We start from the raw sequence: 25813 nt of genomic DNA on the forward strand, positions 1-25813 counted from the left end.
ACCAACAAGCCGAACCAACAACCAGCTAATCTGCTGAAAGAGAAAGGGCAATTCTAATGAATATTAAACTGTCCAAACCTGATGGGGCAGCACTGGAATCAACAGACAGAAAAGAATATGCATGGCACTCTGTTGGTTAAGAAACAGAAAAAAGTAGGCCTTAAAAAATTTATTGGAATTTGGTGACCCTGAGAACTGGTCTGTCAATGAGAATTTTAATATATCTTGAAATGCTGATTTACTCAGAAAAAACTCCAGATTTCAGGATACTTGGTCAGTTAGTCAACTTTTGAGAGCTATATAACTCATAACCTTTGAGTTATGAAATTATATATCCTTATATAGTATATATTCTTTAAGTTACATTTAAGTTTTTAACTTACTGATGATGAAAAAGCTTTTTCTTCAGTGGCTTCCATAGAAGATAGAATGAAGAAGAAGAAGAAGAAGAAGAAGAAAACTATACAGTGCACATAAAAGAAGTTTCAGAAGCTTTTAGTAATGACTTTCACGTATTAACACATTCCTTACGTTCACACAAGGGATTATAAACAAAACAATGTCAGACAAGCAAAAACAAGCAAAAACAAAACAAATAGGCGGGGGAAAAAACTATGCGTGTGACTAATAAATCCAGAAGATGGCAGTAATATAGCGCCACCTCTGTGAGCTGCTTGAGAACGTCAAAGAAGAAGAAGAGGCGGAACACCTCTCAACACATTTCCGCCAATAACAAACCTGCTAGCTTGTAGCAACTTGAACTGTATTGTTTGTGCTTTTTTCCCCCAAGTGTCTGCAAAAAAATTTCTAGGCAGCAGTTGTTTGGAAGTTGGTTAATTAGAAGACGTGTTTCCTGGAATTACGCAAATGCTACCATTAACTGTTTAAACCGTCGGTCATAAACGTGAATCAGCAAATAAATGGTTGCGACTGGTGTTAGCTGACAGGCTAACGTGCTGCTCGGTGACATGCTCTTTTTAGCAGGTCGTTGGACGTTCGCATATTAATTAACATGTCCTGAAACGCGTCAGGATCATCGCGCTGCAGACGGAGAGGGGGTTTAACAGTCAGAGTGTGACCTAGAAAAATACAGATACCGGACCTTTTCAGACGATTCATGTTGTTTCCAGACCGGGAAGCGTTACCTTCCCAAGGTTTCCACCAGGTGAGTCAAAATAAATAGCTGTAAAACGGAGGTGGAAATTGACCCAACCTGAATATGAACAGTCATAGAGATTTGTTGTAGTAATATATAATCTATGCGTACTTGGTTTAGGTCATATGAGGTCATAAATGTATTCTTTCTAAGTTTAGCGCATAGGTTTATTTCACTCCAAAGACATCTGGGTTATTTTATCTAGGCTTCTTGGGACGTTTTAACCAGGTTTTGTTTATTAGAAAGCTTGAAGAAGTGTATGTCCCAATTTAGAGATCATTTCCTGTCTTGTGTCTAAATAAGATACAAGACAGGACAAAACATAACAAAACAATTACTTCTTCTTCTGGGTGCTCATCTTCCATCTCACCCCATTGCTGGCATTCACGTCTGTAACATCAACCCTTTGTATCGCTAATCCTGTCTATTTTTTTCAATCTCACTTGAAATCTTAGCATCTTCAGTTCTGCCACCTCCAGCTTGGCCTTCTGTCTTTTTGTTAGAACCACCATCTTTGAAAAATACATCATAGCAAGTCTCAATACCTGTGAACCTATCCTTCTCACCCCTGATACTCCATCCACTCCACCCTGTCTGCACACTATTCTTCCTATTGCACTTTTAATTAAAGAAAAAAAAACAAGCAGGTTGTATTGGAAAGTGTTGGACTATGTAGAACCACAATAGAGGGGTGTGGCACACTGTCTAAATGTCAAGTGTAGGTGTTTTATACTGCTGAGATGTGGTAGTTGCAAAAGCCATAGCATAATGTCCATGTTAAGGATAATAGTAGCCCCAGATCATGCCAGAAATAGACCCTTCTTGGGTTCTTCTAATCTCCTCACTGTAGGGGGTAGGTTCAGGTTGTTCCTTTAATGTGTCAGGGGCCTACATGTTTCTTAACAAAAATAAACAAACAACAAAATATATAGAGAGCTAACATTCCTGTCTGGCTCTGTTTTTCTTATGGTTTATCTCACTCTGCAGATTTGCAAAATGAAGATGTTCTCTGTGGCACACAAGACTGTCTTCGTAGTGGATCACTGTCCCTACATGGCAGAGTCCAGTCGTCAGCAGGTGGAGTGTGATGTGCTGACAAAGAGCCGAGCTCAAGGGGTCATTCCTTTGGCCCCGGTGTCAAAGTCTCTGTGGACATGTGCTGTGGAGTGCTCCATGGAGTACTGCCGGATCCTTTATGATGTTTATCCAAAGGACAAACTGGTTAGTGTCTGTTTTTTATTGTTTGTCCAGCTAAGTGATATAATTATGAGACTGGGCATGCTGGATGTCCACCTTTTGATGTCATCCGTGCCACTGACATTTTCTGCCTCTTTATTTTCCAGGTTAATTACATTGTGAGTGATTCAGAGTTTCACATACTGAATAGCTGGAGGAGGGAAGATCAGAGCACTCACGAGGTAATCCACTGCACATTTAAACGGAATAAGCTGCCTGAATTGAATTAGTTGCAGTATCTAACATCAACTTTGTCACAATTTAGAGACATTTCCTTTGAACTCAGTGTCTCCCATCTTTCGTCACAGCTCATGTCAGCTCTGGCAGCTGTTGGGCCACCAAACCCTCGCGAGGACCCGGAGTGCTGCAGCATCTTGCATGGCCTGGTAGCTGCAGTGGAGTCATTATGTAAGATCACAGAGCTGCAGCATGAGAAGCGTATCGCTCTGATGGACACAGCTGACAGAGTTGCTAACAGAGGCCGTATTATCTGCCTAACTAATGCTAAAAGGTAAACAGAGGCCACGTGTTCAGTGCTTCAGCTCTTTATTTTGTTTGAGTCATAAGAATAACTTATACAACTGTATCACTGAAAACCTTGCGCAATGTGAGTTAAAGCCATAATAAAACTCTCATCTATACTTGAATGAAGGTTACCACACAGCTAATACAGTGATGGAAAGCCCATAACAGTCAGCTAGAAAAACAGTCTTTTACACGCGGGACACTAAAACATATTGGCTTCACTTATCTGCTGAAGAAGCATGTTTTACCAAATGTGCAAGACATGTTGCACTTCTGGCAAAAAGCATTGTCTGCATCAACTCTAGTGAGGTGTAACCAGGCTTTCTAAACACTTATTTTTTATTTATTTTTTGTTTCCTCATTGTCGCTAAGAGAAGAGTATGTGCTCTTCTGTCACAGGCTCAGAGAGAGAGAGAGGTTTGAATGCATCAAAACAGATGCTGAACAGTTTCTGAACTACCCTAAGTCATTTTTTTTCAAACCAGTTTTGTCAGGTAATATTTATTTAATTTTTTTAATGATAAGAATGTATCAACGGAAGAATTTTGTTTATAAAAATGGAAACTGCATTGCTTTCTCTCTGAGGTAACATAAAGTAACAAGAGTCAGTCTTAGAACCTGCATGTTCAAAAGCTGTCAGATGGATTGGAAGGAGTGCATGTCTGAGGGGGGCTTACATCGAAAATGGGTCCTTTGTCAGCAGATTTACAAACACATGTGCCTCTTTGCAGCCATGTACTCTTGTTACACTTGTCATTTTACTTGTCCATAAATGTCCATAAATTCCTGCTCTTTTTGTTTTTTGTCGTGCAGCGACACACATGTGCGCATGCTGGAAGACTGCATTCAGGAAACTATTATAGAGCAAAACAAGCTGGCAGCAGGCTCAGACAGGTCAGTACGCAGCAAAGAAAGACTTGTCCAGGTGATCCTGACTTGGTTATAAAAAGTGAAACTCTGGTATTGCTTGTAATATTAAAACTCATTGTTGTGGGTTTTAGGCTCATGGCCATCCAGCAGTGTGAGCTGGTTCTAGTTCACATCTACCCACAGGGTGAGGACACACTGGTGTCTGACCGGCCCAAGAAAGAGGTGGGTGAAAAGCTCGACAGTCAACGTTTAATTAAAATCAATCACAATAGAAAGTGAAGACGTGTTAACACTGGATTTCACCCAAACCCCATTTAATCTATCACAATCCAGCTTTTCACTGTGTCCCTCTCTTTGTGTCTCAGATCTCTCCTCTGCTCACCAGTGAGGTGCACAGTGTTCGAGCTGGGAGGCACCTGGCCACCAAACTCAACATTTTGGTCCAGCAGCACTTTGACTTGGCCTCCACCACCATAACGAACATCCCCATGAAGGTAAAGGCCATCTTCGTCCTGCCTTTTATCTGCTCTTGCACATCTTTTGCCAAAATGTTGATTAAAATAACATGTTTGTCTTTCCATTCTGCTAGTATAGAAATCTTTTTTTAGAATACAGTGCACTTCTCACTTTTTTTTTTTTTTTTTATTGGACTGATTGGTTTTATTATTTTTTTATCCTCTTTTCTCACTCATATCCACATTTTGTTTCTTTGCTTGCTTATAAAGTGTGAACCCTTGCTTCACTAAAATAACCCAATGCACTCTAGTCGCATCTTTTGTTTGATCTCATCTGCATGTCGATGTGACTGTGAACCTGCTGCTGGTTTCATGCTGTATTTTCTGTTTTGCTAGCCCACATTAAATGTTTGCGAACAGGTTAGTACTCTGATCACACACACATCAAACTGAGGAAGGGGGCAGAGTTTGCATCATGTAGTGTGTATATTTTGAGCGTTAGGGTCATGAATTTATCCTGATGTGTCAGTTGGATCAAGTAAAGGACGGGCAACTCTGGTCTCATGTGGACTTACAAAGTTCAAATGTAGTTTTAAAGGGATTTGATTTGTGGGGAAATCTTTTTGGTCTGATTGTAGAGATTATTTTTATGACAAAAACTAAAAGAAAACTTCAGAATTTGTTGCATTCAAGTGTTCATAAGTGGAAACATCTGTGACCAGCGTTGCCTCTTCTGATTTATTAAATTCTGTCAATGTGTAGATGCCCTAAAAGTTTATCAGACTTCCCCTGCTCTCTATCCACCCCTTGAAAACGGTCTCTCTTCCCGAGATCTTCCATTTAGTGTCTCAGTGTGTTCCATTGTGCTTTCTTTTTTTTTTTTTTTTTTTTGTAACTAGTTTTTGAGCGCATCTATCCCCTCAATCTGGATTCCAGCTTTTCCAGCTATCCATGTACTGACTTTTTTTTTCAAATTGATAGTAGTGTTGCCCATATTCAGAAGTAAACAAGTCCTATTATCAAAACAAACCTTTTAAACACATCAAAGCATGTTTAAACTGAATAATAATTTCTGCTTTAAAATTTGGGTCATTGAATGAACCAACGTTTTTCCTTTTACTTTGTTTATCGTTTTGCCCTTTGGGACATGAAATCAGCAGTGTTGATGTGTGTTTGTGCATTTGTGTGAGTTTGAACCTTTTAGGAGCTGACTTCACGCTGACCTTTGTTTGTTAATGTCTCTGTGGGTGGACAGGAAGAGCAGCATGCCAACACATCGGCTAATTATGACGTTGAGCTCTTGCATCACCGAGACGCCCACCTCGAGTTCTTTAAAAGTGGTGAGTGCCCACGTTACAGGTCTGCCTAGCTCTAAATGAGCCAGTTAAACAGGTCAGGAGGTTGAAACTGTTGTTTTCCCATTGTAAGAAATGCTGTTGAACCCTCCAAACCCTGCTACACAAAGTAGAGTATTTCAGAAATCTTGCAAGAATTAGGTGGAGCGTGTGCGTCCTAGCTTTAGTTGGGAGGCGAGGTACAAGCTGGACAGCTCAATGGGCTCCTTGTTGGTGTTTTGAGTTCTTAATCTTCGAAATAAATAAAATATGTCAATGTTGTGTTTGTGTTGTGTAGGAGACTTACACATGGCGGGGACCAGCACTAGAGAAAATGGACTCAAGGAGACGGTTACGTTAAAATGGTGTACTCCACGAACAAACAGCATAGGTGGGAAAAATTGCAACAAAGAATAACCTCACTCATTCTTCATTTAAAATGTTTTGCAACACCATCCATTGTTTTTTTTTTTGTTTTTTTTTTTTAAATCTCATAAACCTATAAGTTATGTACAAAAGTACACAGAAAAAATACCACGTTTAAACTGAGACATGGTACTGTCTCTTCAAATGAATTCGCTCATTTTCAATTTGATGGCAGCAACACGTCAGTGATACTTAAAAGAACAAGCTGTTTTACAGCTATTTATTTTAACTGACTAACAGGTCAATTTTCAGAAAAATTGTAAAAACCTCCACAGTACGTAAGAACAAAAACATTCCGAAAATGTGGAGAAATCTCTGTGCACAAGAGACGAGGCCCTCAGGAACGCCACTGGTTATCAGCCTTAGGCCACGGTTTCTTGAGTTAGAATATTTATCCTCAAGTCTAATTTAAGCAGCGACATTTGTTCAGTTTATAGTTTTAATGTATTTGTTCTGTTAATTTGCAGGCTAGGTATACACAGTATATTGGCAAATATTGGGATTGTGGGCTGATATTAGCATTTAGGCAAATAAAAAGGCTTTTAGTGATGACAGTGGCTGGTCCTAATATGTTGTCTCAGTGATTTAGAGCTGGAGAAATCAATAAGAACAGAACCATAAGAAACAAAGAAAAACAGAACAGTATCTGACCAGAATTGCACAACCTATGCATCTCTGTTACAGTGTCCTTCTGGGATCTTGTTATAAAATAACAATAATGGTTGTAATAGACAAATAGTTACCATCTAGGGTAAAAAAATGAGTCATCAGTGAAGGAGGCATTGTTCATGTTTTGTGTTGTAATTAATGGTGATCAAAAGATCAGTTTTTTTTCCACTTCAGAGCTACATTACTGCACAGGAGCCTATCGCATCTCCCCCACAGATGTCAACAGTCGTCCCTCGTCATGCTTGACCAATTTTCTCCTTAATGGTAAACTGGATTCATCACAATTTGTTTATTTTTTGTGTTGAAGTCCTATTTTTTTGACTGTTCCTGCAAACCGCTGATTATTCCTGTTGATGTGCCGATAACAGGTCGGTCCGTGTTGCTGGAGCAACCGAGGAAGTCGGGTTCAAAGGTAATCAGCCACATGCTCAGTAGCCACGGAGGCGAGATTTTCCTGCACGTGCTCAACAGCAACCGCTCCACCCTAGAGGACCCGCCCTCCATCAGCGAGGGCTGCGGAGGCCGTGTGACAGACTACCGCATCACTGTATGTACAGCTCCCATCAGCTGTTCAGAAATATTCAGCAAAGTTGATCTGATGCTAAATGTTTTTTGTTTTTTTACATTTTTTCATCAGGATTTTGGTGAATTTATGAGGGAGAACCGGCTCACTCCTGTGTCAGAATCTTCCCACGATCCCTCAGGGAAGCTGCCAGCTGAGAGGGCCAAAGCTCAGCTGGAGCGCCACACTCGATACTGGCCAATGATCATCTCCCAGACGACCATCTTCAACATGCAGGCAGTGAGGCACCATCCAGGAATACTAGTCTTCCTGATTATCAGTGTTCTTTCTTATTTCTACCAAAGATTTGTCTTTTTCCAGTTGGCCCACATCCCCCTTTAGCACACGTCTGTGTTGTTTTTGCTCTATTAGGTGGTTCCTCTGGCTAACCTGATAGTAAAAGAGACTTTGACAGATGAGGATGTTCTCACCTGCCAGAAGACCGTTTACAACCTGGTAGATATGGAGAGAAAGAACGACCCACTCCCCATTTCCACTGTAGGATCTAGAGGCAAAGGCCCCAAGAGGTATTACCTCAGTTTTGATCATTTTACACTCCCCAGTCCTGGCTTACCAGCGGAAATCAGCATTAATATTTCCACATAATTATTATCTCCAGGGATGAGCAGTACCGCATAATGTGGAATGAGCTGGAAACATTAGTGAAGACTCACGCCGGGGCGACTGACAGGCACCAGCGAGTTCTGGATTGCATCATCGCCTGCCGCAGCAAACCTCCAGAGGAGGAGGACCGGAAGAAGAGAGGGAGGAAGAGAGAGGAGAGGGAGGACAGGACAGAGAAAAATGGCAGCAAGGAGACAGACGACAAAAGCTGGCAGGACTCGGAGAGGTCAGTAGTGCCCGAGAACCTTCAGTTTGTTTTAGGAAAAATAATTTCGTCTATCATTTTTCCATGTGGATTCACAGCTTATTTTTATTGAGCTTATTGGATACAACAGAGAAGAAAGAGATAAAAGAACCTAACTTTGTGATGTATGCTCCTCTGTCTCAAAGACTAAAGGGATTGATGGATAAAGATGAGCAGGAGTCGGAGGTCATCAAGGATTCCCCAGATTCCCCAGAGCCGCTCAACAAAAAGCCTCGCTTAACCTCAGAGGAGATTCAGCCTCCAGAAAGAACGAAAGGTACCAACAGTTGACACCTGACCTCCTTTCATAATACCATACAGAAGCGCGGATACATTTTCACTAATTTATTGACATTTTATCACAGTATAAGGCACATTTTTAAAAGAAAATAACACCACACAAACTATTAGTATGTTTTTGATTCGCTGTCTTTGCAGGTCCTGTCTCACTCCTCACTATGTGGAGCAACCGAATCACTGCAGTCAATTCCAGGAAGCACCAAGAGTTTTTTGGAAGAGCCAGTTCTGTGAACAGCAAGTTCGAGTTGTACCAGCACCTCAAAGATGAGAATGGGTGTGTTCAGTCATCTGTGAAAGTGTCATTATGCTGAATGAATACCATTCTTGTTAGTGCGGTTTGTGTTCATGCTCAGGATGTAAAAAAACTTGACATTGTCCTTGCTTACAGGATGGATGTTCATGAAAATGGGAAGGCCACCAGATGATGTTTCCACAGCTCCAGCTCAGCCTTTCTGCAGATGAGATTTTGGACCACAGTGATTTTAAGACTGCCCAAAAAAGGACATCAAATTAAAAGAGATGGTGAACTCTTAACAAGGAATTTCTAATTTTTTTACTCCTAATTTTGTAGTTATGCTGTTCACATGTTGCGTAACACAATAAAAACTGCCAGTAGAGAATGTTGCTGTTGGCTTTTGCACAAATCATGCTCAGTTTTATCTTGTCATTACTTCATTTGTCTATAGAGTATTTTGTTTTTCATTGAGGAAAGATGTCTGCAGTGTTCAGTGTAAGAATCTAAGTAGGAATTCATAAATGTGTGTAACCGTCTGTAAAAGCCAAAATCAGAATAGAATTTGGCCATCTCATTTCTAGGTCATCTCCTTCAAAAAGCTCTGGAAAATAATTTTAGATTTCTCTCTGGAAATCAGGCTCTGACCACTTACACTTTGCCAGAATACCGAACCGGCGACTTGAATTTAAACCAGAGGAAGAGCAGGAAAGTCAAAATGAGAAAAATCCTAAAAGAAGAATGGGTCCTGGGAGTGTTTTAGCTGTTGGATTTGCGCTTAAAAAAAACCCCATTCATTCGAAACAACCTGCACATAAAGACTGCCAGGCATTAGGAAAAAGTGGAAGACCACATAGAGGATTCACACAGAGGGATGGTGTCACAGATATGGTGACATTATCGGTTTAAAGAGGTTATTTAAGTGTTGATTCATGAATCACTGATCTTTTGTGATGGGGAGCATTCATTCTCTGAATTCATGGATTTAGTTGTGGAACTCATTGCAAACCACACAGTCTTTATTTGATTAGTGTCGTTAGTCTGATTTGGCCCATTTCTCACAGGCTGTAATATCATAGAAATGAACTTTTAAAGAATCTAGGTTATTTATGCAGCAGTAATGTGGTGCAGATCCAAGATCAGAGGTGGCAAGTTGCTCAGGCCATGTCTGTCTTGGGCCACAAGGAAGAGATCCTGAGGTGCAACTTGGAGGTCCACTTTTAGAGAAGCGCCATGTATCACCAAACCATACAAAACTAGCCAGGCAGCCACAGAGCATCCACCTTATCTACTTTTGGATCCAAAAAGGTTTCGGGGGGATTGTGAAGTGAAAGGGGAAAAAGTGGTGGAATCGACTGCAATGCTGTCAGTGGGAGCGTACGAGATTATGTTCTAGGTTTCATTAAACACAGAAAATAATATTTATGTGAATATGAAAATCTCTGTGGAGAACATGAATATTTAATGGCCGTTTCAAAAGGCATGAGAAAGTGGGCATGTTTGGGTTTTGGACTGCTGTTGGACTAAAACTATCGAGGGGGAAAAAAAATCTGTCATTTTAAGCCTCAACAGTTGCACTGACACATGTCTTATATTTACTACAGCAGCATTTGTTCTTCATGTCGGAAAACTGAGACATCTCAGGCATGATTGGATAGTTAAACTTCTTTACACTGACGGAAAAAAGAGTTTCACCGGACCAGCCGGTTGAAGACCAAAGAGGCTGCACGAGTTTGACGTCTCTCCTCTGAGACTCAAGCCATTTAAAGGAGGTTTGATGAAGAAATGCTAATTGGCAAGACATATATTACAGTAATAGTGACCTGAAGGTGAACGCGCGCAAAGCTACTGGTCCGGACGGGATTCCCGGCCGCGTCCTCAAGTCATGCGCGGCTCAGCTGGCTGGAGTGTTCACACACATCTTCAACCTTTCCCTCTCTCTGTCTGTAGTCCCAGCCTGCTTCAAAATGGCCACCATCGTCCCTGTACCCAAATCCTCCACCATCTCCTCATTGAACGACTGGCGACCTGTAGCCCTGACCCCCATCGTAAGCAAATGCTTCGAGAAGCTGGTCAGGGACTTCATCTGCTCTGCACTACCCGACTCACTGGACCCTCTACAGTTTGCATACCGCCACAACAGGTCCACTGATGATGCCATAGCCCTGACACTACACACTGCCCTGTCACACCTGGAGAAGAGAGACACGTATGTGAGAATGCTGTTTGTAGATTACAGCTCAGCATTCAATACCATCGTTCCCTCGAAGCTGGACAGGAAACTGCAGGATCTAGGACTGAGCAGCTCCCTCTGCAGCTGGATCCTTAGCTTCCTGTCTGACAGACGCCAGGTGGTCAGGCTGGGCAGCATCACCTCATCCCCCATCACACTGAACACTGGTGCTCCACAGGGGTGTGTACTGAGCCCTCTCCTATACTCACTCTACACCTACGACTGCACAGCCACTAACAGCTCCAACATCATTGTGAAGTTTGCGGACGACACTACAGTGGTGGGTCTTATCACCAACGGTGATGAGACGGCTTACAGGGAGGTCAGCGCCCTGACCCACTGGTGTCAAGACAACCATCTCACCCTCAACGTCGCAAAGACAAAGGAGTTGATAGTGGACTTCCGGAGGTGCAGAGAAGTACACACTCCCATCACCATCAACGGCGCTGCTGTGGAGAGAGTGAGCAGCTTCCGGTTCCTTGGCGTACACCTGGCTGAGGATCTTACGTGGTCAGTACACACAAACAAAACAGTGAAGAAGGCGCAGCAGCGCCTCTTCTTTCTCAGGAGACTGAAAAGATTCGGCATGAGCCCCCGCATCCTCAGGACCTTCTATCACTGTGCCATTGAGAGCATCCTCACTGGATGCATCACCACCTGGTATGGCAACAGCACCGCCTACAACTGCAAAGCTCTCCAGCGAGTAGTGCGGTGCTCTGAACAGATAATTGGAGGTGAGCTTCCCTCCCTCCAAGACATCTACAGGAAGCGCTGCCTGAGGAAAGCGTGGAGGATCATCAAGGACTCCAGTCACCCCAGCCATAAACTGTTCAGACTGCTTCCATCAGGAAGGAGGTTCTGCAGCATCCAGTCCCGTACCAGCAGACTGAGAGACAGCTTTTTCCATCAGGCCATCAGACTGCTGAACACGTCATAGACACCTCAGCTTCACTACTGGAACTTTAACATTATGCACTCCATACTGTATATAAATGCCACTTGTTTTGCACATATTCAACTCTGTATATTTTATATATTTTATTATTATTATTATTATTATTATTTAATTTTTTTTACTATTTAATTTGTAAAAATGTGTATACACACACACACACACACACACACACACACACACACACACACACACACGTAGGAAAATATTTAGTATACACATCCAGAAATGCATACACTATTATATATTGTACATATATTTATTAGTTTCAGGTTGGCCATTCTTGTATTTTGCTCGTTTGTGTTGTTGTGTTTGCACATCTCTGTTGCTTGTGGGGCTCGCACACAAGAATTTCACTCGCAAGTGCTGTGCCAGTGTGCCTGCACATGTGATGTGACAATAAAAGTGATTTGATTTGATTTGAAGCCCTGAATTTAACGTCTGTGTGCAACAACAGAGATGATAGTATTTGAGAGGGGCTACAGTTAATACCACATTTGGAACAGCAGATGTCTCAGGCTGTTCACTGAAAACGCCAGGCTCTGGGGGTAAGTTGGTTTAATTGTCCTCTATCAGGCCTTCCACTCTGTACATGGCTGATTTTGAGATTAAAGGCTCCAGCTCAGTTTGTCTAGACACGTTCAGCTGATCTAATAATGTGGGCAATGACGCATCCCGAACATCAAATCCTGATTTGTCCCAGATGAAACTGAGGATACATTATGAATTGTATCAGAGTGCTCATCTGGAAACAGTTGAGTAGGTGGTACATTGTTTTATGATGACAGTGCCTGTTATCCTCTTTTGAAAGTAGATGAGAAGCAGACAGGGTCTGTGAAGGGTGGATTTGGCAGTGTTTTAGTCTTTGGAGAGAAAATGCAACACTTCAGCTCAGCCCCCTACAAACAGAAAGAGTGTAATATTATATTTAACCCTGGAATTTAGACTTTATAGAGTCAATGTTTTTACATAAATTAACACAGAGAAATTGCTTTTAATTCATCTCGTACACCTTGAGTGATTTTTGGAGCGTTCCAGCTGTTTGCTATTTCATCAACTGCTCTCATTTTTTCTTTGGAAAAAAACGAAAAAAAAATTAGCTCAACTTATTCCAACATGATCGTACTGTTCATTCACTATTACAGGTTTCACAGCATAGGTTAACTATCATTTTATAACTATTTATTTTATTATAAATCAACATTGAGAAAGACTGCCATCTGTTATTCACCAACAAAATGTTTGCTGGGAAGTGTTGGAAGATATTTTGTCACTCCTTTATTTTTCTTTCCCCCTGGCAAACATTTCAATGTTGAATAACTGTAGGCTGTTGGTCTGCTGACATTACCACAACGTCGGTTCAAGGTGGTCATCCACCCATCCATCCATCAAAATTCCCTAACTCTCATGCTGCCATTATAATTACTAGAATAACAACTCAGAGGTGCAATCATAGCTTAAAAAGTGACTGTGTTAGTGTGGTGTTGTAATCAATCTTTATGTGATTCTCAATAAAAAGGCAAGACTCTTAACACAGTGATCTGTTTTCCACGTGTCCTATGCTTGTCGTATTTTTCTGACTACATTAGGCCACATATGTCCCTCCATTCATTCATCCACTGAGCTCCATTCAGCTGTGGGCTCTCTTTCAAACAAGGTCAAGTCATTACAACATATGATCTGAATGACTAAGAACCCGGAACAATCCTACATAGTCATATAGATGTCAACAGCAGCACACTTACCACGTGATTGGCTCTCTGAGTCAGTGTGGTTTGTTCTGTAAGATTCTGTCTAGAGGGGGGTTTCCATCTTATGAGGTCTCGGGGTCAGACAAGTGGTGAGCGGTTCTCCACTGATCGCCCTCTGTGGCAGCTTGGAAGTAAGAGGTTGAGGTCAGCGGCAGTGAGGGGTGAATACTGTGTGGTCTACAGGATGGAAACAGTGTTGAGAGAGCTTTGGTATTGCAACTTTCCCAGTCATTATATGAGTCTTGGACTTTGAAATTGGAAACTTGAATTCCTGCCTTTTGGGTACATTTAGGTACAAAAAAAAGAAGCAAATATCTTGGGTCTATAGTGTGACTGCAATTTCTTCTGTGCAATAAGCTGGCTGATTAAGAGTTCTTATATTTGCGTGGACAGTGTATGTTGGCTTAGCTAAATCAGACAGTCATTCCTCATCTTAGCAATGAGAAGGCCCCAGAAGCTGAGCAACCCAATCTCCCATGGCATCTTGCTTCTCAGCAAGCTCACCTTGCCTATAAACTCGGGGTTTCTCTTGTTTTAGTAAGTGAAAACAGGGGGACAAAACTGAGGAGCAAATGCAGGCATAATTCAAGAGTCGCAGAATGTCGGCCCAGACGATCCTCTCCCTCTCAAAGCAGGACAAAATGTCTCTATTAGAGACGGAGGCAAAACAAACTTATTTTTATTGACTTTAAATATCTCTGCCAATATTCCAAAGATAAAGTGATGCTACTAAAAAGGATTTTATAATTTCCCACCCTCTTACCATGCTGAGCTCTTCTCAGTCACTCTTTTGTTCAGCATTAGCTGATAAAAGTGGGCAGTGCACTTCTCTCCATTGCAAGACACTTTCATGTGGTATCCCGCAATCCTTTATCAAAGGCAGAGCAGATAGGCTGTTGGTTTATTGACTGAATATCATCTAGTGGGTCAAAGTGTTATTTCCATCAGCCAGTGATAGCTGGAGGTCAAAGGTAAACTTGATGTTTAGCAGTCTGGGAGACCAACACTTCTGGTTTCAAACCTCCTGGTGATCAGTTAATCAATTAACAGCACCTGGCTGCTACTTACCCTCTTAATTCCTGTGGAAGCAGTAAAGGTGTACCTATTAATTATTTATACTGCATTTAACGCCCATCTACTTGAAATTATATCAAGAAATATTAAATATATGGTTGCTTTTTGGTTTGAGTTCTTGCGTAAACAACATTGATCATACAAACTACACTTACCATGGTTATGTTAAGTATGACATGTATTTGTGTGTCTGTCTTTATGTAATGGTCGTGTAGCCCAGTTTCTGGAAATAAGCAGAATGCGTAGGAGGTGCCAGGTGCTGTCAGGTGTCAATTTCACACCAAATTTCACACCCTGCTCAACATTTTCTAAAGACCACACAGGTAAATAAAAATAAACAGTCTTATAAATCTGTAAGCAAAACAGTTCCTTCCAATATTTTTCATGAAAACATCATTTCTTTCAACTCCTAATAAAATCCTTTTTGGAGTTCATGGCTGCGACTGTATATTCCACTGGCTAAAGATGAGACGAATCTGTCTTGTGTGGATGCTTCACCACATTTGAGGCTGTAATATCTTCAAGAATGTGATTTACAAACAGGTGGGTATCAGTTTTTAACATGACCAGTATTTGTGGTATGGTTTGGGGGTTTGGTAATTTTTCATAATGGGCAAATTGAAAAATGTTGCAGCTCTGTTGTGTCAAATCAAGAGTCTTCATATGCATTGCTGCTACAGCTTCTATATCTATTCCCAATGTCACCCATAAACATCCATAAATCTAAATTTTAGGCATCAAAAAACTGGATTGTTGTGGTGGTTAAGGTTTCAGTCATCCTGTGTGGACTGATGGGAGCAGGCCTTGCTATGACAAGTTCCGTTCATCTGTTCTGGATCGTCAATGCAGACGTTTTGTATTCAATGAGTCCCCCCCCCCCAGGTGATATGTATATTCTTCTTACCCTGCTGGGTGACCCGGTACTGGGCCTGTTGTGGCTTTGTGTTGGGTGTATTGCTAAGAACTCTGGGTGGGGAACCTCTGATAGGCCTACCTTACGTCCTGCCTCTGCCATGGGACAACATCCAGGAGGACGGCCACCAATATCACCTGTTTTCTTTTCGCACTGCCATTATGCTCATCAACACTGGAACTATTTTACTAATATCACAGCTCACTGAGTGGCTGTATGAGAAGAGCTTTCTGAAAACGAATCCTCATACCGACTACAACATAAACTACACAGCACCAGTCCTGGTGTCTCAGTGTCTCACTGATCCTCTTAAAAGCACTAAAGAAAGGGAAAATTGTTGTGATGCAATTTTCATGGCAGGAAATAAGCACAAGTGGAAAACAGGCCTCTGAAATAAATCATTTGGAGACCTAAGAGTCACATATGTTTCACATTTTTCAAACTGCTAAAATTTATTAATGTTTTTATTATACAGATTAATGTTTCAGAACGACATTTGGTTGTGCATTGTGAATTTCTTTGTGTCTTGTTTTCCTTTGAAAACGTGTTGATGAGACAAAGAGAAGCAGCGGATCAGACGTTGAACCAGAGATCAAGAACATCTGTGGAGAATCTTGATTTAGATATTAGATAGTTGACTATTTAGAGATTTTGTTCTTATAATTTGGCTGAACTTACCTTCTGATAACTATACACTTATGAACCCAAATAAAATTGAGATTTAAACTTTTGTTATTTGATTTTTACTCAAAGTAGCAACAGCTACTTTTCATTAACAAATAACTTCAGTTTGTAGCTCACACAAACTTTTAAAGTTACCTGTGTGCTAACTGGACTGTTTATGGAATATTAGCTTTACATAGTTTTCAAAAACATTTGCCTAAAATCCAACAGCTCCCCAGTTTGAGACCAGGAGGAGACACAAAATGTGCCCTCTGTATTACAGAAGTAGCCGAAAGAAACACAGAGTTACATCGTTTCCAACAATTAAGCTGGTTCTTTAAGCAATAGTGGAGTTATATAAGTGAATGAGAACTTTTAAACTCAACTGCTGAAACTAAAATATTTTACACTGCCATTTTTTTAAAGGAGACCTATTATGCTCATTTTAAGCTCCATATTTTTTATCATAGATACTGTTAGAGCAGCTTTGAATGACTTGTAGTTGAAAATATACGTTATATATCTCTGTGCAGCCTCTTAGTTTAGTCACTGTTAGCTCTCTGTTGGCTCCTCTGACTGTTTGCCCCTTGTGGGTTTGCTCTAAATGACATCATAAAGATCCAAGAGAGGAAAAAAAAACCCATTGGTGCAAGCCAAGCATTTATAGCAGTCTAAAGCCTGAGGTTTTGGCTTCTTTGTCTGTTTGAACGCTGACCTCACAACTTGAAAATTTGGACAGAAAATAAGTGGTAGCATAATAGGTCCCCTTTAAATCATTTGTGAGTCTCAGCATGTGTTTTGAAAGTTTCCTCTTGCCGGAATATTTTACCACACTTCAAACACTGGAAAGACTTTTTGCTTGAGTGTATCACCAGGTGTCTTTTCTGTGCTCTCAAAGTGCGGAAGGACTTCGGACACAGCGAGCACCTATAAGGACTCTCCCCCGTGTGCTGGCGGGTGTGAACAGTCAGCAGGCACTTTGCGATGAAGCCTTTCCCGCAGTGTTTGCACGTGTACGGCCGCTCGCCTGTGTGAAACCTCATGTGAAGCCTCAGCTCCCCAGAGGACAGAAAAGCCTTCCCGCACTCGGTACACAGATAGTTCTTTTCCCCTCGGTGCATGCGCATGTGTCTCGACAGATGCTGGATTGATGTTTTTCCGCATATGGGACATTTGTATCGGCGGTCTCCTGTGTGTATACGGACGTGCAGAGCAAGGATATTTGAAGACCTAAAGCCTTGACCGCAGTACGAACACAGATATGGAGTCTCGCCTGTGTGAATCCGACGGTGCACTGTCAGCGACCACTTGGAGGAGTACTTCTTGTCACACTTGTCACAGTGGAATGGAAGAGTGTGTGTTTTAATGTGGCTGGTTAGGGCTGATACATCCTTAAAGACCTTCCCGCAATACTCACAAGTGTCCGTTATCCTCCTCATCTTAGGAGTGAACGTTTGATCTTTGACTCTCTGAAAGACGCAGTCTTTCCCAGGATCTGTGATGGGATTAGATTCCTGGATCAGATGCTCTTCTCTGATGTGCCTGAGAAGTCCTGACACATGGCTGTCAGAGTAGGGACACAGAGAGCAGGTCTGCAGCTGCAAAGGTGCACAATTTAAATCTGAAAATGGGAAGATAATGAGGACTCATAAGAATGTGGAAATTCAATGGAAAACAGTTATTCTCAAAGGCGTCAGTGCTTGCATACCTGAGCAGTATGAAGATGCCATGCCATCGCTTTGTTCATGTTTTAACTTTAGGCCTTTAATTTCTTTCTCACAGCCCTTCACAGGTGCTTTGCAATCAGCTGGCTCTTCAGCCTCGCTGTAATCAGACTGTCTTTCATCTTTGCTGCTTGAAAGCTCATCCAGTTGTGCTGAAACATGCTGGAAGTTTCCTTTGGGATTAAACAACAGCTTTGGCAAAAACATATTCTCGTCAGCCTGAGAACAGCCTATGAGAGACAGAAAAACTCACATTAAATACTGATGTGCAGCCTTCCTAATACAAGTTTTGTTGTATTCCAATAGATTTAACTTCTGAATAGTTTTATTTCCAGGCTGAAAATTTAAAACTTGAGTTAATTTTGAAGCTTATTTACTTATCAACAGTTTAGCAAGCCCAGTCAGCTGATCATATTTTAACCAGGGTAGTAACCTATTCACATTTGCTTCCGTTTCCTGACTGTTGCTGATGGAAGTTCAGTAGCGCCTTCAGCTGATCAGGTTCCAGAATAAGCCGTGCACATTCTTCTGTGACAGAGGGAGCGGAGCTGAGCCACTGTGCAGTCTGTGAAAGGTTTGCAAAACACTTCATGAGAATGCGGTGCTGTCCCGTATTCAGTAAGTGAAAATAAAATAAAAAAATTAATTAATTAATTAATAAAAAAAAAAAGAGAGAATGCGGTGCACAATCAACAGAATAAAGCATGCTGACACATCGCTGATCAATTTGTATTCAGTAGTTTGCTTAAGGTCATGGAGCACTACAGTGTGTGTGTATTGATATGAAAGACCACACATTTAAACCTTACCTGTCTAATATCAGGGATTGGTAAGAGATTATCCAGCCTGGAGATGAATTTCCACACCAAAGCTTGCAATGTGACATCATACTGTTTGCCATAGTATATGGAGAAGACCTCCTAGAACAAATGGGAAAAAGGTCATTTCATCTCACTTTACCAAATTTGAAACAACTCTCCAACTCAGATTTGTCCAGTGGATAAACCCTTCTTCACAGGAATTTTGCAAAATGTCTGGATAATCCAGTTAATCAAGATAATCTAGTTTTCTAGTTAAAAAAAACATCATTCTTCCATAATGATAGCAAGGACTGGAAATCTTTGTGTAATTCCTATTAAGACGTGTATCTTTGTCCTGGATGTTTTTCATGAAAGTCTGAGATGGTAAAGTGGAAAGAATTGAACTAACAAACTGAAACATGAACTTGTTGCAAAAACTGAAATGGAAAAAATAGTTGAGCTCTTTCTTCTCAAATAAAGTTCACTCATTACATATTTTTCAATTATGATAACTGTGTTACTGTGCGTCTCACCTTATAAAACCTCTGTCTCTCCTCTGGGTCCTCCAGTATGGCATGAACAACCTCCACAAAGTTGGACTTTGAATTTTCCAACTCGGTGGCATCCTGTCAAATGGTGTCAAAGACAAACATGTTTAACATGTATATGCTGGGTTCTTTAAACATAAAAAATTGTAATCATTTGATAATTGATAATGGAGTGTGAGAAATGTGCTGAGATCTGGTCAATGTGTATTATAGCTGAAGGACACAGCCCACAGTCTCAGGATTAAACATTTGGAGGCTACTTTTAATTTGTACAGAAATATTAAATAAACAGAGTTTTCAATTTGAATATGTGAAAGTAAACTAGGATTTTAAAAAACAAACAAACATCAAAAGAGTTTATTCAAAGCTCAAAAGCTCAGTGAAACATCAGTAATAAATATGCTATGAAAAAAGCAGGGAAAAAAATCAAAGAAGCTCAGCATAACTGAACAAACATGGGACCAACGCTGATCTTAAATCGGAAAGGCGTGTTCAGTGTCTCAGGCGAAGTATAGACTAGCCCTACTTTTTAAATGTTCAAGGGGGTTAAGGAAGGAATGTTACTTAATTTGAGCAGGCAAAGAGCAAAGGTGCAAAATAGGGGTGCAAAGACTGAATGAATGCATGTTATACACATGTTAATTTACCATTTGATAACAACGGGGCATCCATTTAATGACCAATGTGCTTGCAAAATGGGAAATCGAAATAACTAATGCGACTACTTCTTTGTTGTTTGCTTATTTTCATATTTCACTAAGGTCAGTTGAGAAACACGATTGTTTCTGATTTAAAAAACATGTTGCTCAAAGTTACTAAAAGCTCAAGGCTTTCAGAAAAGAGCTGGAAGCCAACCTAATTTCATCATTTGTGCTAAATTCTTTGGTAAAGACGTTTTTAAAAGTCTGAAAGAACATAAAATGTATACAGAGTGAAACTGTACCCGAGAAACCTACCTCCTGTTCACAGCTTAAGGTGAGGTCTCGGATGATATTCAGGTGGGGCTGGATATTCAGCAGGTCAGTCGTGTTCTCGTTGAGACACAACTCCAGCACAAGCTGAAAGAGACATTTTCAAATGCTAATTAATGATCTACACTATCCATCCATCCATCCATTCGCTTCCGCTTATCCTTTTCAGGGTCGCGGGGGGTGCTGGAGCCTATCCCAGATGTCATAGGGCGAAAGGCGGGGTACACCCTGGACAGGTCGCCAGTCTGTTGCAGGGCTAACACATAGGGACAGACAACCATTCACACTCACATTCACTCGCACATTCACACCTAGTGACAATTTGGATTAATCAATTAACCTATCCCCACAAGCTGCATGTCTTTGGACGGTGGGAGGAAGCCGGAGTACCCGGAGAGAACCCACGCAAACACGGGGAGAACATGCAAACTCCACACAGAAAGACCCCGGCCTGATGGTGGAATTGAACTCAGGACCTTCTTGCTGTGCGGCAACAGTGCTAACCACCGTGCCGCCCTTGATCTACACTAATTAAGTATTTTTCCCCTTAGTTTGTTGTTGAATATTCATAAAATATACTCTAATGTGGGCCTCTCACCCTGGCTCTCAGTCTGAGTAGGAGTTGCACTCTCTCTCTGGTTGTCAGCAGCTCTGGAGCCACCTCCGTCACTAACTTCACCAGCTCCTCCACCTTTCTGTACTGCGCCACATTACAACACTGAACCACCTGCCAGGCAAAGGCGCACATCAGTCGCAGAGTTGGAACGAGGAGGCACAACGAGGAGACGGACAAACGGCAACCTGCAGAGAGAATAAGAAAGACTGAAAAATCTAAATTAACAAACAAACGAAATTGGCATATTTAATTATCAAGCTATTATTTTGTGTCTGTAAAGTCTAAAAAGAGCATGTTTTAAATTGCAGGAAGTGAAAGCGGAGTTAGTGGATTGAGAAAAGGTTAGTTGATGTGTATGAAAGCAGGGGGGGGGCTTTGAGATTTGCTCCCTGGCTTGTTTTTAATTATTACCGTGTTACAACAAGGTTGTTTGGAATTCACAGGGTGAATGCTTTGCAGGAATGCAGCGTTGAGTTTCTATTCATGGATCCTGCATAGTTTAGGTGGAGCTGATCTTGCTTAAGAGGTGTCTTCAGTTGTGGAAGGTCATTTAATCCGTAAACAATTAATTGTAAAAATAATACAAATATTTGATCGTACTGTAACTCACTTTACTGAAAGCTACAGCAAATTTAGTCATCTTGGCTGCGATAATCCCTTCCACACAGAGACCCACATCCCATCATGTTTACTGCAGCTGCCACTGTAAAGTGAATAAACAGGAGCTCATTTTACCCTCCGCTGTGTCAGGTAGGCTCTGCTGTGATGTCTGCAGAGATGCACGCTGTGAATCTCTGACTGGTTTAGTTTCAGTCTCTGTCTTGCTGCGACTGAGGACTTTATCCATGATGGCAAACCATCTGCTTTTTTGCTTTTCCGGGTCTTCCTGTGCCTTGATCCTTCTGTACTTTTGTGTCAGGAGTGCTATTTTCGACCTGCATTGACTCGTGGTCTTATCAAAACCCTGAGTGGCGAGCTCGGAGCTCAGCTGAGCAAAGGCTCTCTCGTTTCTCGGATTTGATCGAAGCTGCTCCTGGATGCTTTCCTCTGCCCATCGACTGAGCAGAACTCTGACTTCGTCTGGTGTCCAAACAGCCCGCAATTTATCTGCTGGAATCAAAAAAAGAATATAGCAACAGATCAGCAAATTTTTTTCTGCTCAAAACTATTTATTATTACGTTTTAAACAACTTACCATCCACATGCTCATGTTCTGTTGATTTAGGCTTTTTCTGCACAACGCATAAATTCACCTCTTTCAAAGTTGCTCCATCAGCGTCAAAAACACTATCCAAAATAGCAAACCAGTCGCCTTTAACAACTCCATATAGCTCCATGTGCTTAATTTTTTTGTACTCCTCTTTAAGCTCATTCACTTTGACGCTGCACTGACGTGGTGTCTTGTTAAACCCCACCAGTGATAGCTCACTGCTGAGGTACGTGAAAACCTGATCGCTCGCTGCGGTGAGAAGCTGTTTCTGAATGTTTGGTTGTGCCCAAAGTGTCACCAGCACTTGGACTTCATCAGGCAACCACAGCGTTTCATCTGAAAATGCACAGAAATTTAAGAATAAAAAAAAGTGCATGAATTATGACTTATGTTTACCTAAGAAACACAAAAATATTATTTATTATAGAATTAAAAGTAATCAATTTGAGAGATAACTTGTCAAAACCACAGTTATGAGGACACAGTTAGGTCAATAACTACTCTTAATGGTAGGAGTTATTTCATAGTAGTTTATTTCCAACTTACCATCTGTATCCACATCCAGGGCAACGGCCTGTACAGCTAGGGAGTGCACTGTAGAGGAATTCTGCACTGTCTGTGAACGCTTTGCTGTGAGAGCCTGGGAACTGAGGACTTCATCCATAATGGCAAACCACACACTGCTGCTTCCACCCCTGTATTGGCCGTTCTTGATCCTCTTGTACTCCTGCTTTAGCTTTTTGATCTTCTCCCTGCATTTCTTTGGTGCTTTGTTAAAACCGAGCAAGGCCAGTTTGGAACTGAGACAAGTGTAAACTTTATTATTTCTCACGTTGAGGAGAAGCTCCCGTTGAACCTCGGGGTTTGCCCAAAGCGTCAGCAATGCTTGGACCTCTTTACTCGACCAACAACACAAGGGGGTGTCTGTGAAAGTAACAGAAAATTATTTATTCAAGCCGTAAAGCAGCCTTACTTGTAAATATGTTTGGCTTGATAACTACTTGCCTTTGATTGACGTTTGTACAGCAGTGGAGGTGACTGGATTGCTTGTAGAAGGACCATCAAATTCATGAAGCTGAACAGAATAGAAAGAAGATACTTGTGGAATCCCTGCAGGACAAGCTTTTGGTCTGGGCAGAGTGAGTTGCAGTGAATGGGTGGATGTCGTACAGCTTTCTGGAGTGTCTGTTACAGCGGGTGGACCTTAAAGAGACAAATAACTAATTAAAATTGGCAAAACTGGGAAGTTAATGTGTTATTCAGTACTGTCCAAAAGTCTTGAGCCACCCTCAGTTTCTTTGTTTTTCTATGTAAGTGCCTTCTCTCTCAAATTCACGCACATTCATAGTCCGATGGATGCATCGGAGAGCAACTTGGGGTTACTCCAAAGACATTTGGCATGCAGACTGAGGATTGATCATTAGAAAGAGTAGTAGCTCTACCTCATGAGCTACAGGCACCCCATATAAGGCATAACAGAGTTTGTACAGTTCTAAGGTGCTTGAAAGTCAATATTTGATATGACCATCTTTATTCCTCAACACACCTTTTACTCTCTTACGCAAGCCTTCTTTTGGAAATTAAATGAAGAAAAAAACTTTTCCTCTGAATATGGTCAGGTCTGGATTCAAAATAAGTGAAAAAGCAGCCAGTGCCCAGAGAAAAAGTTCAGAAAACCTGGAAAACTGTTGCTAAAGACCACTTTTTAAAAAAAATTAAGAGGTGAGGAGTGACTCAAGCCTTTTGCACAGTAATGAGCAGCAAAAACATTAAACAGAAACTATAACAAAACAGCTTGCATCAAGTTCAACAGCTCAGTATACTAAAATACAATATAACATACAAAAACAAACTAAATAGACAGTAAAATAGAGAAGAGAAGCAAGAATCCATATAAAATCTAACTGCTGTTAGTATTTGCTGTACTTTGCATCTGTATTTAATTTATTTCTCTCCAACTTACTTGCTTCCACATCAGGAACCATGACTTCCAGTACCACAGAAGACGGCCGCTCTCTGCTCTGTGTCCGGGCACTCTTGTCACCCATGATAGTGTCCATAGCATCATACCACCTGAAGGTCTTTGTGACTGCCTCACTCCTTTCACCGTGTCTCCTCGTGTTTCTGTATTCCTGTTTAAGTTTCTTTATCTTGGCTCTGCACTGTTTAGCAGAGCGGCTTATTCCCAGAGCAGCCAACCTGCCTGACATCTCCCTGTAAACGGTCTCGTTTCTGAAGGATTCCTCCAGGTCACGCTGGATTTTCTCCTCTGACCACACACCGATAAGCGCTTGGGTCTCTTCATGAGACCAGTGCACCAGCGGCTCCATGATCTCTCCTTTCTTGCAGTTCAGAAATCCAGAGCAACTAAGAGAAGCTGGAATGTTTTCACTTTTTTTTTTTCAACATGGCGCTCCTTCCTCCTGTCGCCTAAATGACGTCACCTCATTGGAACCAGTGAAGTGGAGCGTTGCCTAGATACGGCTCGGCTGAGGGCGGAGATAGTGGTTGATTACGGTTTGGCTCATAGCGGACCAGAGGCGTGCCATCCTGGGCCAGTGGAAATGCGCGGTTAGGTGCCACATTGGTGACGGAAACCGCCCCGTAGTTATGGACTGAACTGAGACCAGTGTTGCCAACTTAGCGACTTTGTCGCTATATTTAGCGACCTTTTTTCTAAAAAGCGACTAGCGACAAATCTGGCGACTTTTTCTGGTGTTATTGGAGACTTATTTATGACGACTTTTTGGCGTGAAAGCGCATATCGCTCTTACTCTCAATAAGCAGCGGGTGCTGCTGCGGTGGGCACCTCGCCCGTGCCAAAGCTCACAGGCCAAGGATAGTCCTCCCCCAGCGGCTATCAGGGCAGGAGATGTTCACACCTATGCGTCCAAACTGCAAATGAATCGCGCATGAGCGAAGCCGCTGCTCCCGCACTGACTGTAATGCAGTCAGTTCTTCTTTTACTGTTATGTTGTTTTGTGGACCACAAGGTTTATAACTACTTATAAACACACACACACACACACACAAGGTAACGCCACCAGAGTGCCTATTTCGGGTCACTTTTGCCGGTCCAAGCCCGGAAAAGGAGCAGGGTTGGAATTGTTACATTAAAAAAAAACAATAATTGCTAAAATAAATTTAATTTGTAGTTCTAAATAAATCATAAATGCATTTAAGACGTTTTTTTACTGACTTTATGTCTCTTCCACGATATTATTTCTCTCTCCAACAGGGTAGGTTACAATATATTAGCATGACCAATTATATTAGCATGACCAATTATGCTAATTAGATGGCGATGACGTCATTTAGCGACTTCTAGCGACTTTTAGGACAGCCAATAGGGATTTCCCTTACTGAGGAATTGGCAACACTGGACGGCACCGCGACAGGGCGTTTCCATGAAGTTAAAAAAGAGCAAGCGGCATCATTTTTCGGTTGGAAGTGGCACACTTAAAATCCGACGGTTTCTTTAGTTATGGTTCCGGCGATATATATAAATAAATAAAATAGGAGGACCTGTAAGCGGTTTTACCGTGCTGTCGTACAAATGGTTACAAGAAAGCGAGCTAGCTGTTCCTGGACCACTGTCTTTAATAGGAGGCTTACTATACAGTCACATAAAACTAGGTTTAAAACATTTTAACATGAATGGGAAACAGTTGCAGCAATTTATTGAAACATATGCAAACATACTTGGTAATATAATAATAAAAAAA

General features: G+C 41.5%; 2 protein-coding genes across 5 annotated transcripts; one reads left to right on the forward strand and one right to left on the reverse strand.

The window, feature by feature from the left end:
* The first annotated feature begins 687 nt into the window (after nt 1-687).
* On the forward strand, nt 688-9045 carry ints13 (integrator complex subunit 13). Its single transcript, XM_082510339.1, has 17 exons — nt 688-1165; nt 2144-2377; nt 2500-2574; nt 2701-2903; nt 3731-3811; nt 3919-4009; nt 4153-4281; nt 5498-5582; nt 5875-5967; nt 6846-6935; nt 7040-7218; nt 7309-7473; nt 7606-7760; nt 7853-8083; nt 8248-8378; nt 8540-8675; nt 8790-9045. The coding sequence occupies exons 1-17, from the start codon at nt 1118-1120 to the stop codon at nt 8824-8826; spliced, it is 2163 nt and encodes a 720-aa protein (XP_082366465.1). The 5' UTR covers nt 688-1117; the 3' UTR covers nt 8827-9045.
* A 6891-nt stretch (nt 9046-15936) lies between these two features.
* On the reverse strand, nt 15937-25030 carry LOC309692673 (uncharacterized protein). 4 transcript variants are annotated; one of them, XM_082511388.1, is made up of 12 exons: nt 24052-25030; nt 23094-23291; nt 22635-23012; nt 22074-22424; nt 21614-21985; nt 20861-21063; nt 20248-20349; nt 19277-19369; nt 18753-18863; nt 18385-18508; nt 17928-18173; nt 15937-17840 (listed from the first exon to the last, which is right to left on the reverse strand). In XM_082511388.1, exons 1-12 carry the CDS (start codon nt 24416-24418, stop codon nt 16993-16995), a joined length of 3393 nt encoding a protein of 1130 aa, XP_082367514.1. In that variant the 5' UTR covers nt 24419-25030; the 3' UTR covers nt 15937-16992. The 4 variants fall into 4 exon arrangements, 3 of the variants coding, with proteins under 3 accessions (XP_082367514.1, XP_082367513.1, XP_082367515.1); XM_082511387.1 differs by having other exon boundaries at nt 15940-17840; nt 21614-21988; nt 24052-25028; XR_014272399.1 differs by lacking the exon at nt 15937-17840 and having other exon boundaries at nt 18084-18173; nt 18321-18508; nt 21614-21988; nt 24052-25023.
* Between the last annotated feature and the right edge of the window lie 783 nt (nt 25031-25813).

The sequence above is a fragment of the Aulonocara stuartgranti genome, assembly GCF_965226115.1.
Source record: "Aulonocara stuartgranti genome assembly, chromosome: 17".
Taxonomy (NCBI): domain Eukaryota; kingdom Metazoa; phylum Chordata; class Actinopteri; order Cichliformes; family Cichlidae; genus Aulonocara; species Aulonocara stuartgranti.

Excerpts from the sequence above, each read along its gene's own strand:
- ints13 (XM_082510339.1), top strand. The coding sequence starts at position 1,118 with ATGTTGTTTCCAGACCGGGAAGCGTTACCTTCCCAAGGTTTCCACCAG. Across the intron at positions 4,282-5,497 it reads TAACGAACATCCCCATGAAG|GAAGAGCAGCATGCCAACAC; the intron begins GTAAAGGCCATC and ends GTGGGTGGACAG. Across the intron at positions 7,219-7,308 it reads TGACAGACTACCGCATCACT|GATTTTGGTGAATTTATGAG; the intron begins GTATGTACAGCT and ends TTTTTTCATCAG.
- LOC309692673 (XM_082511387.1), bottom strand. The coding sequence starts at position 24,418 with ATGGAGCCGCTGGTGCACTGGTCTCATGAAGAGACCCAAGCGCTTATC. Across the intron at positions 22,425-22,634 it reads CCTGGATGTGGATACAGATG|ATGAAACGCTGTGGTTGCCT; the intron begins GTAAGTTGGAAA and ends GTGCATTTTCAG. Across the intron at positions 21,064-21,613 it reads CCTACCTGACACAGCGGAGG|GTTGCCGTTTGTCCGTCTCC; the intron begins GTAAAATGAGCT and ends TTCTCTCTGCAG.